The 15,227-nt window shown below is 43.0% G+C and overlaps 1 protein-coding gene across 1 annotated transcript; it reads left to right on the top strand.

Annotated features, from left to right (window-relative positions):
* Nucleotides 1-15: 15 nt before the first annotated feature.
* On the top strand, nucleotides 16-7,159 carry LOC129863508 (rho-related GTP-binding protein RhoU-like). The gene is made up of 3 exons (XM_055935555.1): nucleotides 16-875; nucleotides 1,252-1,310; nucleotides 4,675-7,159. The coding sequence occupies exons 1-3, from the start codon at nucleotides 626-628 to the stop codon at nucleotides 5,128-5,130; spliced, it is 765 nt and encodes a 254-aa protein (XP_055791530.1). The 5' UTR covers nucleotides 16-625; the 3' UTR covers nucleotides 5,131-7,159.
* The last annotated feature ends 8,068 nt before the right edge of the window (nucleotides 7,160-15,227 follow it).

Below are 15,227 nucleotides of genomic sequence, written 5' to 3'. Positions count from 1 at the left end.
AGAAGTACTGTTGGTGAGATCAAACAGGCTGAGGGATACAAATGTAAGAATTGTGTCCAATTTAACCATCAATAGTAGAGCATTGGAAACCATTGAACAGACGAAGCCTTACAAATGAGTTCATAAAAAAATATTTTTATACAAAAATAATCAAATTCTACCCCATACAGAGTAGGATATATTTGCAATCTACGGGGGGCTTGCTTGTTGCTATTGGTCAATGGTGCAATGTTTTTTCTGACTCTGGTGTTTGATGATGTCATGTTGCTCACGAGTAGAAGGCTGAGATTTTTTTACAGTCATAGGGCTGAGTAGGTGAGGGGAGTGCAAACTACAACTTTGGAAAAGATTCAGGAAATACATTTCTAATCATACAGGGTGGAAACATTTTCACCTATTGGATTTATTGCTTGAGGAATTTATTTCTGTACAATGGGGGATTTACATCAAGGTGTCTACATCGTCTTTGTAGAAAGCCAACACTTTTTCCAGCCATGGAACTCCACAAGAGATAAGGGACAGTTCTTGTGAAAGTCCCGTTGATGTCAGATCTAGGAAACGAATGGTTTGGCGTAACTAGGATTAACTGGTTGCTGGACAGTTCCATTGGCGATACAACAAGGCGATGCCACCCCAGGACGACGGAGATTATAAACCTGTAGCGGTGTCGGCGGCGGTCCCACCGGTTCCTCCTCCGAGGGTTCGGAGCAGAGAGTCGTTTTCGGGCTCCAAGTGTCGGTCCGGTGGCGGAGAGCGTAAAGTGAAGTGTGTGCTTGTCGGTGACGGCGCAGTTGGGAAGACGAGCTTGATTGTCAGCTACACCACAAATGGATATCCAACTAAATATGTCCCAACTGCCTTTGATAATTTTTCAGGTAACTTGACAAATATGTGCCTTTTTAAGTCGGGTAGGCTATTAGGACCTATTGTGGTCCAACGGCTATGCAATTAATTGTTTTTATCTGGCACTTTTAACAGCACAGGTGTTACCTTACCTTGTTTTCTATGAATTCTATTTTTGAACAGCCTCAGATTTACAACAATCTAACGGTTTTTGTTGTGTAAAATTTCTGTCAACTGTCTGCTGCCGTACATTGGCAACAGGAAGACTATGGTAATTGTTATACTCAATAGTTTGTCCATAAAAACACGATTCTGGCCTTAACAGTATTTAATTGCGTTGTAGTTACCAATTTATTCTTTGTTATATTGGCTGATTAAATGTATAATTTGTTGTATCTTTTCTTTCAGCGGTCGTGGCAGTTGATGGCAAGCCAGTGAAACTGCAGCTTTGTGACACAGCTGGACAGGTTTGTAATTCAAATACACCTATAGGACAGTTTCATATGATCGCTACAATCCTGGAAGTGTAAAGGATTCGTTAAAAATAAACAAGTTGACATTTTTGCTGTTCCTAAATGTCTCAAACTTCTTCTAACCCCCTAGGCAACTACACGTACGGAATGGGTTCAAATGGTCTACTAGTGTAGGGAAGATAAGGGATCTGTCTAAATTGATGCGCTCCAGTAGTGTTTTTGTCCAGTCATGAGTCTGCACCAGAAATTAGGTTACTCAGATAAATGCTCTCTTCCCCACATGTGAAGGGGTAACAGGCTTGGGGCGATTACAGATAGGAAACTTTATAAGTGTAATGAATTGAATCTGAGCCTGGAAAGGAAACGTATCTTCGGCACAGCTGGGACTGGTCAGAGGAAACGCGAGATGGGTCTGTTTCTGAGGAGCAGAGCAGGCTGGAGAGAGTCGGCAGTGGAAAACAGCCCATGAAAGCAGGCAAAGAGAGATCCAGAGCGGTTCTGTCTAGACGCAGAGAGAGCCCCTGGCTGGAGGCTGAGCTCTGTGGGTTCATAGGGTTCTGCTTTGTCTCTGCAGAAAGAGCAGCGAGGCTCTGAGACGATGGGCTTTTCATTAGACACCAATTATCTTTTCAATTGTTTTGAAATAATGTTTTACAAGACAATGCAAGCAATAGCATAGTTATAACTTAGTTATAACATAGTTGAACCTTGGTTACATTGAAAAATAATCAAGATGACATTTCCGTTTGCATGAATATTTTGCTTTCATGAAACAGACCAAAATAATTGTGAAAGCACATGCACCACCCGCCCAACCCTATGATGTGCTACAAATATGAGATAATGGCTGAGCCAATTCAACAAAATAATTGTTATTACCTTTTCAATGCTCAATGTCAGCCTGCTCCTCTGGGCATAACTGAGTCCATGTATTTAGCGTACTAAGCATGCAGAAGACTGCCTGAATACCAAATACAGAATCCCTCACTGTCAATGTTTTAGTATTTTATTGGGATCCCCATTAGCTGTTGCTGAAGCAGCAGCTACTCTTCCTGGGGATGTTGTTGACCTCATTGGGTTCCTGATACCGCTAATTAACTCCCAGCCAATCAGAAATGATCTGGAGACCCTTTGCTGCTACTCTCTGAGGAGGGAAATGCACTATTAAAATCTCAGGAAGAAATGGGTATACACAAGCTGGGTGTATCAGAGAAACAGATGAGAGAGTGATAGAATGCACGTTTGTCAATTAACACCAAAATATAATCGCAGTGGAATGCCACCGTTATCTTCCCTCCTATAGAACAAGATGTATTGGAGATATGCAAACGTAATATGAATGTTGTGTAATAAGTTTGCCAGATAAAATGACTAAACACACATTAGCAAAGATAAGCACACATATTGGCGTCAGTGCAATGGCCCAGCTGCCACTTATACCTGATATAAAAGATGTCACCGCTCCACTCAGGGGCTCTTTAGATGGGATATAAATTATTTCACCGCTCTGTTAAGGGGCTCTTTAGCTGGTGATATAAATTATGTCATCACTCCACTTGGGCTCTTTAGCTAGTGATATAAAGGATGTCACCTATCCACCCAGGGGCTCTTTAGCTGGTGATATAAATGATGTCACCGCTCTGTTCAGGGGCTCTTTAACTGGTAATGTAAATTATGTCACCGCTCCACTGATGGGCTCTTTAGCTGGTGATGTAAATTATGTCACCACTCCACTCAGGGGCTCTTTAACTGGTGATATAAATGATGTCACTGCTCTACTCAGGGACTCTTTAGCTGGTGATATAAATGATGTCACCGCTCCAGGGGCAGACAAAGTGTGGACTATGGTTCATGGTCTTATGTATACTAAACAAAAATATAAAGTGTTGTTTTCATGAGCTGAAATAAAAAATCCCAGATATTTCCCATACGCACAAAAAGCTTGTTTCTCTAATTTTGTGCACTAATTTGTTTACATCCATGTTAGTGAGCATTTCTCCTTTGCCAAGATAATCCATCCACCTGACAGGTGTTGCATATCAAGACGCTGATTAAACAGCATGATCATTACACAGGTGCATCTTGTGCTAGGGGCAATAAAAGGCCATATGCAGTTTTGTTACACAACACAATGCCACAGATGTCTCAAGTTTTGAGGGAGTGTGCAATTGGCATGATGACTGCAGGAATTTCTACCAGAGCTGTTGCCAGATATTTGAATGTTAATTTCTCTACCATAAGCTGCCTCCGTCATTTTAGAGAATTTGGCAGTATGTCCTTCCGGCCTCACAACCACAGACCACGTGTAACCACGCCAGCCCAGTACCTCCACATCCGGCTTCTTCACCTGCAGGATTGGTTGGGGGGGTGCTAAGGAGTATTTCTGTCTGTAATAAAGCCCTTTTGTGGGGGAAAACCGATTCTAATTGGCTGGACCTGGCTTTCTAGTTGGTTGGCCAAGGCCCACCCATGGCTGCACCCCTGCCCAGTCATGTCAAATCCATAGATTAGGGCCTAATTTCCTCATATGATCTGTAACTCAGTAAAATCTTTGAAATTGTTGCATGTTGCATTTATATTTTATGTTCAGGATAATTATTTAAATATATAATATAGTCATGTTCTAGCAATTTAACAATGCTCTCTCTCTCAACAATTTAGCTATTGGTAGTTTTTCTATTTAGCATTCGTGCTAGTGTATTATATGCTGGTCGGCATGAACAGTACCTTCATTACTAAATGGCATGTCAGTCAGCAACAATAGAGGAAATTAAAATCAACTGTAGGCTACGCTGAAAAAGCTGTCCCTAATCAGACACACTACGGCATGTCACGCTAACTGAAACTGATACAGGTGTCATGGATTGTCAGGTTGTGGACACAGATTGTGTGTTCCTGCCTGCCACAGACACTTTGTCATGAGGCTGAGACACCACTAGTTACAGCCATGCACATGGTGACATATCCAATGAGGGCAGGATTTTCCTTCTCTTGGCTATGACTATGCCCTTGTCAACCCTCTACACTCTTAGAAAAAAGGGTTATTCGGCTGTCCCCATAGGAGAACCCTTTTTGGTTCCAGGTAGAACCCTTTTCGGTTTAAGGTAGAACCCTTTTGGGTTCCATGTAGAACCCTCTGTGGAAAGGGTTCTACCTGGAACGAAAAAAGGTGTTTCAAAGGATTCTCCTATGGGACAGCCAAATAACCCTTTTAGGTTCTAGATGGCACCTTTTTTTCTAAGTGTACTCAAGGACCTTTTCACAAGGAGAGCTATTGAGTAGAGCTTGCCCATTCTCGATTCTACTTGTTATCAGGTCGTGCCATGAACCCCCCTCTCCTCTCCATTCCTCCCTGCAGGATGAGTTTGACAAGCTGCGTCCGCTCTGCTACACCAACGCAGACATCTTCCTGCTGTGCTTCAGTGTCGTCAGCCCCTCCTCCTTCCAGAACGTAACAGAGAAATGGGTGCCAGAGATTCGCCGGCACTGCCCGCAGGCACCGGTGGTTCTGGTGGGCACCCAGTCAGACCTGCGGGAGGATGTTAATGTTCTGATTGAGCTGGCCAAGTACAAAGAGAGGCCTGTGGTGCCCCAGGAGGCCCAGCAGTGTGCCGAGGACATGAGGGCCGTGTCATACATGGAGTGCTCATCACTCACCCAGAAGAATCTCAAAGAGGTGTTTGACGCAGCCATCGTGGCCAGCATCCAGCACTCTGACAGTCAGCAGCAGCAGCATCGACTGACAAAACGGACTCCAGACAAGATGAAGAAGCTTTCTAAGTCATGGTGGAAGAAGTACTGTTGCGTGGTTTAGCCTCTATCTGTGTGTGTGACAGGACGGACGCATAGGTTCCAATTTTGCTTCCATGTCAGCACGTTAACAGACTTTAGGGGCAGTAAGGAAAACAGTGACTGGAATATGGACGAAGGTCTGGTCTGAAGTATCTGAGTTATGTGTAGGTTAGGCCTCAATGACCCCATGCTATTTTTGCTTTACCAACGTGAGCTGCACTGGAGACAGAGCTGACTTCCCTCAAAGACTACTCATTGACTTTCCATTGCCTTATATCCATGATCCCAGGGGGGGGACGGGGGACGGGACAGCTTCTACATGGACTACTGTGGAAGATGAAGCCCTCTTGATAACCAGGAGGGATTATGTTGTTATATCATTGTTTTATTAACCTGGTTTACTCTGACCTTTCCCATGGTAAGTGTACAGTATGTAAACTCAGATTCATTTAGCATATGAGATTGAGTCAACTTTCCGATGTGGGATTTACCATCTCTTCGATTTAGCAGTGCCTATGGTAAAAAAAAAGAATCTGTGCAGTAATCAGATAATGCGAGGAGAGTACTGTGTAACGTTCAATATTTTAATGCGTGTTCTTTCAGCCCATATTGGAGAGCCTCATTTGGCTTGTTGTCTAATGTACAAACCACATAGAAACATAGATTTGTTTTCTCCAAAAATATTTTTTCAGAATTTCTAGCTGTTGTTTACATTAGGACATGTGTTCTGTCCAAGCTCATATGAGGGTCACAGTCTCTAGCTATGTGCTGGAATTCTAACTAGACTTGTTGACCTTTGGTTCACTTCACCATAGCACCACCTGAGGAGTTTTAAACAAACACCTTACTCTGTACAGGGCTGACTGCAGCTGAGTCAACGTTAACTTTTAACTACCTTACTCTGTACAGGGCTGACTGCAGCTGAGTCAACGTTAACTCTTAACTACCTTACTCTGTACAGGGCTGACTGCAGCTGAGTCAACGTTAACTCTTAACTACCTTACTCTGTACAGGGCTGACTGCAGCTGAGTCAACGTTAATTATTAACTACCTTACTTTGTACAGGGCTGACTGCAGCTGAGTCAACGTTAACTTTTAACTACCTTGCTCTGTACAGGGCTGACTGCAGCTGAGTCAACGTTAACTCTTAACTACCTTACTCTGTACAGGGCTGACTGCAGCTGAGTCAACGTTAATTATTAACTACCTTACTTTGTACAGGGCTGACTGCAGCTGAGTCAACGTTAACTCTTAACTACCTTACTTTGTACAGGGCTGACTGCAGCTGAGTCAACGTTAACTCTTAACTACCTTACTCTGTACAGGGCTGACTGCAGCTGAGTCAACGTTAACTTTTAACTACCTTACTTTGTACAGGGCTGACTGCAGCTGAGTCAACGTTAACTCTTAACAGCTAGCAGAGTAAGGTAGTTATTAATGACTATGAGCAAATAATTCAATATCTTTCTGAAACCAATACCATGGAAAGAGTATGTTAATTGTCCCAAGCAAGCTTAACAATACCATAATCTTGTATTATGTTGAAAAAAAGTTGTCAATACCTATTTTCCTATCACTGTGGCATATGTGATGTCTATCTCTGTCAATACAGTGTTCTGATTTAACCTATAGAGATGAGGTTATTAGAATTTCAAAATGATAACCATAGAATTAGGAATTAGAATACTAAAATGGACATGAACATTCTTAAGATGGTCCAAAGGTCAGCCATTTTGTTCAGGGAGTTGGGCAACTATGGTTTGACAGTGCTGTGATAAGATATGGTGTGAAACAATGAATGTGTAGAATTTATCTGTACTGTGTGTTTGTTAGCTAGCTAGCCAGCCAGTTTTAGAGGAATTTTTCCATTAATTGTTCAAATTAAATGCCAATATGCCAACATTCCATTCAAACAATGCAGTCAATCCACAGCCGTACACTGGCCGAAATCAGTTGATGATAGGACTGAGACAACTTGTAAATGCAACAACTACTGATACTGTATCATAAAAGCACTCACAACTTTCCAAGAAAATAAAATCTGAGACATTTATGGTCTGTTTACATATATTTTAGAGGCTATTTATACAGAAAGTTGGTATAAAACCTGTATAAACTGTATTTATAATTATATGACAATATTTTTTGTTGATTATAATTCTATTTCTGATACATGCATCTCCTATGCCTCTACTGCCATTAATTCTAATTACACTGGTTTTGTCACGACTTCCGCCGAAGTCGGTCCCTCTCCTTGTTCGGGCGGTGTTCGGCGGTCGACGTCACCGACCTTCTAGCCATCGCTGATCCATTTTTCATTTTCCATTAGTTTTGTCTTGTCTTCCATCACACCTGGTTCCAATCCCATCAATTACATGTTGTGTATTTAACCCTCTGTTACCCCTCATTGTCCTTGCCAGGGATTGTTTGATTGTATGTTAGGTGCAAGTTATGTTCTGGTGTGCGATGGGTTTTGTATTAACTTTTTTTATTTTGTATATGTTGGTTTTCGGAGTTTGTGAGCATTTATTAAACGACTCCGTTTATACCAAGTTCGTTCTCCTGCGCCTGACTTCCCTGCCACCAGCACGCACCCGTTACAGGTTTTGAATTTCTCCCTGACCAATATGGCTGCCATTTTGACCCCATTCTGTAGCTTTGAGGTTTTATGACATAGCCCCTGTAGTAATGTAATAGGATCTCTATGGAGATAACTGTCACCTCTTTCAGAGATTTGTTTTTCAAGCATTGTAACTCAAGCCTTGAGCTCTTCCAGTAGAATGCCAAACTAAACCTTGGGCTAAACAATACAGTTTCATGTGTGATCAGGTTCACCTCCTTAGATGTATGATGGACCTCTGAAAGGGAAAAATAATGGAAGACAGACAATGGGGAAGTTAACGTTTTACTGGATCACTCTTAGTCGACCATGTTGCATCAACGGTCAGTTCAATGTTAATCATAACCATGAATAAATAATATATACAGCTAGTGATTTTATCTCCTTATGAAAGACAAGGTATACATTTTCAAACTTCTTCCAATGTCCAGTTACTCAGTATTGCAGGGATTAGAGTACCAGTCAAAAATGTGGACACACCTACTCATTCAAGGGTTTTTCTTTATTTGGACTATTTCCTACATTGTAGAATAGTAGTGAAGACATCTAAACTATGAAATAACACATATGGAATCATGTAGTAACCAAAAAAGGGTTAAACAAATCAAAATGTATTTTCTATTTGAGATTCTTCAAAGTAGCCACCCTTTGCCTTGATGACAGCTTTGTACACTCATGGCATTCTCTCAACCAGCTTTATGAGGTAGTCATCTGGAATGCATTTAAATTACACATTTATTTATTTTTATTTAACTAGGCAGGTCAGTTAAGAACTAATTCTTATTTACAATGACGGCATACCCCGGCCAAACCTGGACGACGCTGGGCCAATTGTGCGCCAACCTATGGGACTCCCAGTCACGGCCGGATGTGATACAGGTGTGCCTTGTTAAAAGTTAATTAATGTGTTTGAGCCAATCAGTTGTTGTGACAAGGTAGGGTGGTATACAGAAGATAGCCCTATTTGGTAAAAGACCAAGTCCATATTATGGCAAGAACAGCTCAAATAAGCAAAGAGAAACGACAGTCCATCATTACTTTAAGACATGAAGGTCAGTCAATACCGAACATTTCAAGAACTTTGAAGGTTTCTTCAAGTGCATTCGCAAAAATCATCAAGCGCTATGGTGAAACTGGCTCTCACGAGGACCCCCACAGGAAAGGAAAACCGAGTTACCTCTGCTGCAGAGGATAAGTTCAGTAGAGTTACCAGCCTTAGAAATTGCAGCCGAAATAAATGCTTCACAGAAGAGTTCAAGTAACAGACACATCTCAACTGTTCAGAGGAGATCGAATTGCTGCAAAGACACCACTATTAAAGGACACCAATAATAATAAGAGGCTTATTTGGGCCAAGAAACACAAACAATGGACATTAGACAGGTGTAAATCTGACCTTTGGTCTGATGCGTGCAAATTGGAGGTTTTTGGATCCATCCGTTGTGTCTTTGTGAGATGCAGAGTAGGTGAATGGATGATCTCCGCATGTGTGGTTCCCACTGTGAAGCATGGAGGAGGAGGTGTGATGGTGTGGGGGTGCTTTGCTGGTGACACTGTCTATGATTTATTTAGAATTCAAGGCACACTTAACCAGAATGGCTACCACAGCATTTTGAAGCGATACACCATCCCATCTGTTTTGCGTTTAGGGACTATCATTTGTGGGACTATCATTTGTTTTTAACAGGACAATGACTCAACACACCTCCGGGCTGTGTATGGGCTATTTGACCAAGAATGAGAGTGATGGAGTGCTGCATCAGATGACCTGGCCTCCACAATCACCCAACCTCAACCAAATTGAGATGGTGTGCCATGAGTTGGACTGCAGAGTGAAGGAAATGCAGCCAACAAGTGCTCAGCATATGTGGGAACTCCTTCAAGACTTTTGGAAAAGCATTCCAGGTGAAGCTGGTTGAGAGAATGCCAAGGTTATACAAATGCCAAGGTTGTCAATATTGTAGAAATGTAGTTCAATAAGGAGAGTTTATGCAGTTGAAATGGAAATATGAAGAAACAAGTTGATTTGGAAGCCCTCTTATGCTTTCACTTGTAGTCACAACTCTATGAGCCGTTAGGCCAATTCATCTGGCGTCTGTGTGAGTCACTCAAACGTTCTGTAGTCTGACAGCCTGCTCTTTTTTTCTCAGCCCGCAGCTGGCCCTGCTGAATGACTGAGACATTTTAAGGCCACTTTTCTGTGATTGTTTCATATTGCAAAGATGTGTGTGTGTTGGACGTGCAATGTGTAGAGGTGTTGGCAGTGCAATGTGTAGAGGTGTTGGCAGTGCAATGTGTAGAGGTGTTGGCGGTGCAATGTGTAGAGATGTTGGCGGTGCAATGTGTAGAGATGTTGGCGGTGCAATGTGTAGAGGTGTTGGCAGTGCAATGTGTAGAGGTGTTGGCGGTGCAATGTGTAGAGGTGTTGGCGGTGCAATGTGTAGAGGTGTTGGCGGTGGAATGTGTAGAGGTGTTGGCGGTGGAATGTGTAGAGGTGTTGGCGGTGCAATGTGTAGAGCTGTTGGCGGTGCAATGTGTAGAGATGTTGGCGGTGCGATGTGTAGAGGTCTTGGCGGTGCAATGTGTAGAGGTCTTTCCCAACCATACAAAACCACATGACAAATAACTGCCTCAACTTAGAACAGAATAAATGTGACAGATGTCTAGATGGTACAGATAACATGTTTTGATGTATGCACACTGATGCCCACACTCACCTATGAAGAATGTCCTGCAAGACAAGTTCCATAACTTCCTAAAGAGTGGGGGAGAGATACCGGTGGCCTGCTAGATTTGCTAGAGTAGCTGTACAGCACAGCTGCAGAAAAGCCAACGGTATCCCAGAGTTGCAAACGTGGTGCATAGAACTGTAAGCAGAACAGAGGGACTTGGCAGATCAAGTAAAGCTGTGACTTGTAAGAGGCTCAAGTCTGGATGGATGTTGAAAAGTAATTGGGCTGCTGGCCAGGTCGTCACTAGCAGGAAGTTATGATCCACTTGTTTCTCTGTGCGTGACAGAGAAAGGCAACAGTGATGACTTAGTCTGAATATCCGAGACCTACTAATGCTCTTCTTTGAATATAGTGTATAAATACAAGATGGGTGAAATGAGGAAAACATATCAAATCAAATCAAATTTTATTAGTCACATGCGCCGAATACAACAGGTGTAGGTAGACCTTACAGTGAAATGCTTACTTACGAGCCCCTAACCAAAAATGGAGTTAAAAAAAATACGGATAAGAATAAGAAATAAAAGTAACAAGTAATTAAGCAGTAAAATAACAATAGCGAGACTATATACAGGGGTGTACTGGTACAGAGTCAATGTGTGGGGGCACCGGTTAGTTGAGGTAATATGTACATGTAGGTAGAGTTATTAAAGTGACTATGCATAGATGGTAACAACAGAGAGTAGCAGCAGTGTAAAATAGGGGGGGGAAGCAAAAAGTTGGGTAGCCATTTGATTAGGTGTTCAAGAGTCTTTTGGCTTGGGGGTAGAAGCTGTTAAGAAGCCACTTGGACCTAGACTTGGCGCTACGATACTGCTTTTCGTGCCCTCTTCACGACTGTCTTGGTGTGCTTCGACCATGTTAGTTTGTTGGTGATGTGGACACCAAGGAACTTGAAGCTCTCAACCTCCTCAACTGCAGCCCCGTCGATGAGAATGGGGGCATGCTTGGTCCTCTTTTTCCTGTAGTCCACAATCATCTCCTTTGTCTTGATCACGTTGAGGGAGAGATTGTTGTCATGGCACCACACGGCCAGGTCTCTGACCTCCTCCCTATAGGCTGTCTCGTCGTTGTCGGGGATCAGGCCTACCATTGTTGTGTTATCTGCAAATTTAATGATGGTGTTGGAGTCGTGCCTGGCCGTGCAGTCATGAGTGAACAGGGAGTACAGGAGGGGGCTGAGCACGCACCCCTGAGGGGCCCCTGTGTTGAGGATCAGCATGGCGGATGTGTTGTTACCTACCCTTACCACCTGGGGTTGGCCCGTCAGGAAGTCCAGGATCCAGTTTCAGAGGGAGGTGTTTAGTCCCAGGGTCCTTAGCTTATTGATGAGCTTTGAGGGTGCTATGGTGTTGAACGCTGAGCTGTAGTCTATGAATAGCATTCTCACATAGGTGTTCCTTTTGTTCAGGTGGGAAAGGGCCGTGTGGAGTGCAATAGAGACTGCATTCTCTGTGGATCTGTTGGGGCGGTATGCAAATTGGAGTGGGTCTAGGGTTTGGTGTTGATGTGAGCCATGACCAGCCTTTCAAAGCACTTCATGACTACAGACGTGAGTGCTACGGGTCGGTAGTCATTAAGGCAGGTTACCTTAGTGTTCTTGGGCACAGGCACTATGGTGGTCTGCTTAAAACATGTTGGTATTACAGACTCGGACACGGAGAGGTTGAAACTGTTGGTGAATACATTTGCCAGTTGGTCAGCGCATGCTCACAGTACACGTCATGGTAATCCTTCTGGCCCTGCGGCCTTGTGGATGTTGACCTGTTTAAAAGTCTTACTCACTTCGGCTACAGAGAGCGTGATCACACAGTCTTCCGGTACAGCTGGTGCTCTCGTGCATGTTTCAGTGTTATTTGCCTCGAAGCGAGCATAGAAGTAGTTTGGCTCGTCTGGTAGGCTTGTGTCACTGAGCAGCTGTGCTTCCCTTTTGTATTCTGTAATGGTTTGCAAGCTGCGCCACATCCGACGAGCATCGGAGCCGGTGTAGTACGATTTGATCTTAGTCCTGTATTGATGCTTTGCCTGTTTGATGGTTCGTCGGAGGGCATAGCGGGATTTCTTATAAGCTTCCGGGTTAGAGTCCCGCTTTTTGAAAGCGGCAGCTCTAGCCTTTAGCTCAGTGCAGATGTTGCCTGTAATCCATGACTTCTGGTTGGGGTATGTACGTACGGTCACTGTGGGGGCGACGTCATCAATGCACTTATTGATGAAGCCAATGACTGATGTGGTGTACTCCTCAATGCCATCGGAAGAATCCCGGAACATGTTCCAGTCTGTGATAGCAAAACAGTCCTGAAGCTTAGCACCTGCTTCATCTGACCACTTTTTTTATTTATCTAGTCACTGGTGCTTCCTGCTTAAATTTTTGCTTGTAAGCAGGAATCTGGAGATAGAATAAAGATCAGATTTGTCAAAAGGAGGGCAAGGGAGAGCTTTGTATGCGTCTCTGTTTGTGGAGTAAAGGTGGTCCAGAGTTTTTTTCCCTCTGGTTGTACATTTAACACGCAGATAGAAATTTGGTAAAACGGATTTAAGTTTCCCTGCATTAAAGTCGCCAGCTACTAGGAGCGACGCCTCTGGATGAGCATTTTCTTGTTTGCTTACAGCGGAATACAGCTCATTCAATGCTGTCTTAGTGCCAGCCTCTGACTGTGTTGGTAAACAGCTACGAAAAATACAGATGAATACTCTCTAGGTAGGTAGTGTGGTCTACAGCTTATGAGATACTCTTCCTCAGGCGAGCAATAGCTCGAGACTTCCTTAGATATCTTGCACCGGCTGTTATTTACAAAAATAGATATCTCTTGAGTCCACTATCAGATCACTCTGGTAGAAGTCTACATAAGAGCAAACAAGACACCCCATGACGTCTTTAAATGGGTCCACATCAGACATGTCTGGTTATCCTCAAAACCCGACAATGAAATTCTGCATATACACAGTGTGTGCTGTTCAAGAGACTGGACCCATAGTTGTGGCAAACAATGTCACCATATGTGATTGTTTATGGGGAGTTAGCACAGCTATTTATTGGATCTGAGAGGCAATGTTTGGGGTGTTAAAGTTAATAGTGGTTGGAATAACCACAAAACAGGTTGTGTGTGTGCGCTCCTTTAATCAATTCCAAATGTTGGATGAGAAAAAGGCCCTGTTCATAATTTCCCTGAGTAGGAGAGTAACAGATGGCTGTTCATCATTCCCCTGAGTAGGAGAGTAACAGAGTAACAGATGGCTGTTCATCATTCCCCTGAGTAGGAGAGTAACAGAGTAACAGATGGCTGTTCATCATTCCCCTGAGTAGGAGAGTAACAGAGTAACAGATGGCTGTTCATCATTTCCCTGAGGAGAGTAACAGATGGCTGTTCATCATTTCCATGAGGAGGAGTGTAACAGAGTAATATATTCCTGCTCATCATTCCCCTGAGTAGGAGAGTAACAGATGGCTGTTCATCATTTCCCTGAGGAGAGTAACAGATGGCTGTTCATCATTTCCCTGAGGAGAGTAACAGATGGCTGTTCATCATTTCCATGAGGAGGAGTGTAACAGAGTAACAGATGTAACAGATGGCTGCTCATCATTCCCCTCATCATTCCCCTTTAATTAATGCAGGCATGTTTTGCCTCTAAACTAAGCCACAGTAACAAGTAGTCTAGATATAGACCCATTCCCATGTAGAGAAAGGGTATTTTTTAGAAAATTTCCAACTGCTCTCTTTCTTCCTCCTAGAATTACAGAATGAATTTGCTCGGTACTCTGTAAACTGTAATGACACAGCACGGCCAGGGCAACATGCATTCTGACACAGGCCAAAAAGGAGGGCATTGCAGACCATTATGGTTTCAGGCACAATTACAACTCAACCAGTCATATGATGTTATATAACCAAGGGAGGAACCAGAATGTTCACAAAAATTGTTTTTTATGACCGAGGAACAAACAAAATGATATCGGCCAGATATAACTGACATTGCAAGGCACCCCAGATTTGAAGATAGTGTAATACATGTGTTGCCATGTCATCTGGAGGGACTAAAGAGAACACTGAAGATGTAATAGCTTATGTAACAATGTTTTATTGTTTTGGTTTATGGAACGTGTGTGTGTGTGTGTGTGTGTGTGTGTGTGTGTGTGTGTGTGTGTGTGTGTGTGTGTGTGTGTGTGTGTGTGTGTGTGTGTGTGTGTGTGTGTGTGTGTGTGTGTGTGTGTGTGTGTGTGTGTGTGTGTGTGTGTGTGTGTGTGTGTGTGTGTGTGTGTGTGTGCGTGCGTGTGTTAAATGAACAGGTCAAAAGACCTAGCCCAGGTAACCTGGCAGCAGATCATTTGTACTGGCCTTGGCAAACTGCCATCTCTTTCAACCACCACCAACATAATTGGGTCCAGGCTTTTCAATTGTGTGGACAATATCCACTTGAAATCATGAAAGAAAGGCCTTAGAATTGCCATGTCCTCCTTGAGTACACTGTCCTTAATAATTCCATTTAACAAACAATTAACCACACAACAATAATGTGTTTATTAAGTTACCATCTAGATCTTCTACAGAAGTGAGGCTAATGTAGACTTGCTTTACTAGAATGATTAAGGGCCTTATAGACATACTAGTCTCATAATTACTCCATCTTACTTTCCCTTCAGGTTTTTTTCATTACTCTAACACATTGCATTGTTGTGGTTTGAGTATGTAAGCAAAGCCAATGGCTTTTACGCACTACAATATTGTGTCGGCTATTGTCAATCCTTTGTGATGATGAAAGGAGCTTTAC

Source organism: Salvelinus fontinalis, chromosome 1 (genome assembly GCF_029448725.1).
Source record: "Salvelinus fontinalis isolate EN_2023a chromosome 1, ASM2944872v1, whole genome shotgun sequence".
NCBI lineage: Eukaryota > Metazoa > Chordata > Actinopteri > Salmoniformes > Salmonidae > Salvelinus > Salvelinus fontinalis.
Note: the sequence above shows the minus strand (reverse complement) of the source record. Positions and strands in the feature narration are given on the sequence as shown.

What these genes read in the sequence shown, in the direction of transcription:
- LOC129863508 (XM_055935555.1), top strand. Translation starts at nt 626, where the DNA reads ATGCCACCCCAGGACGACGGAGATTATAAACCTGTAGCGGTGTCGGCG. An exon ending in TGCCTTTGATAATTTTTCAG is followed by an intron (nt 876 to 1,251) that starts GTAACTTGACAA and finishes CTTTTCTTTCAG; the next exon opens with CGGTCGTGGCAGTTGATGGC. An exon ending in TTTGTGACACAGCTGGACAG is followed by an intron (nt 1,311 to 4,674) that starts GTTTGTAATTCA and finishes TCCTCCCTGCAG; the next exon opens with GATGAGTTTGACAAGCTGCG.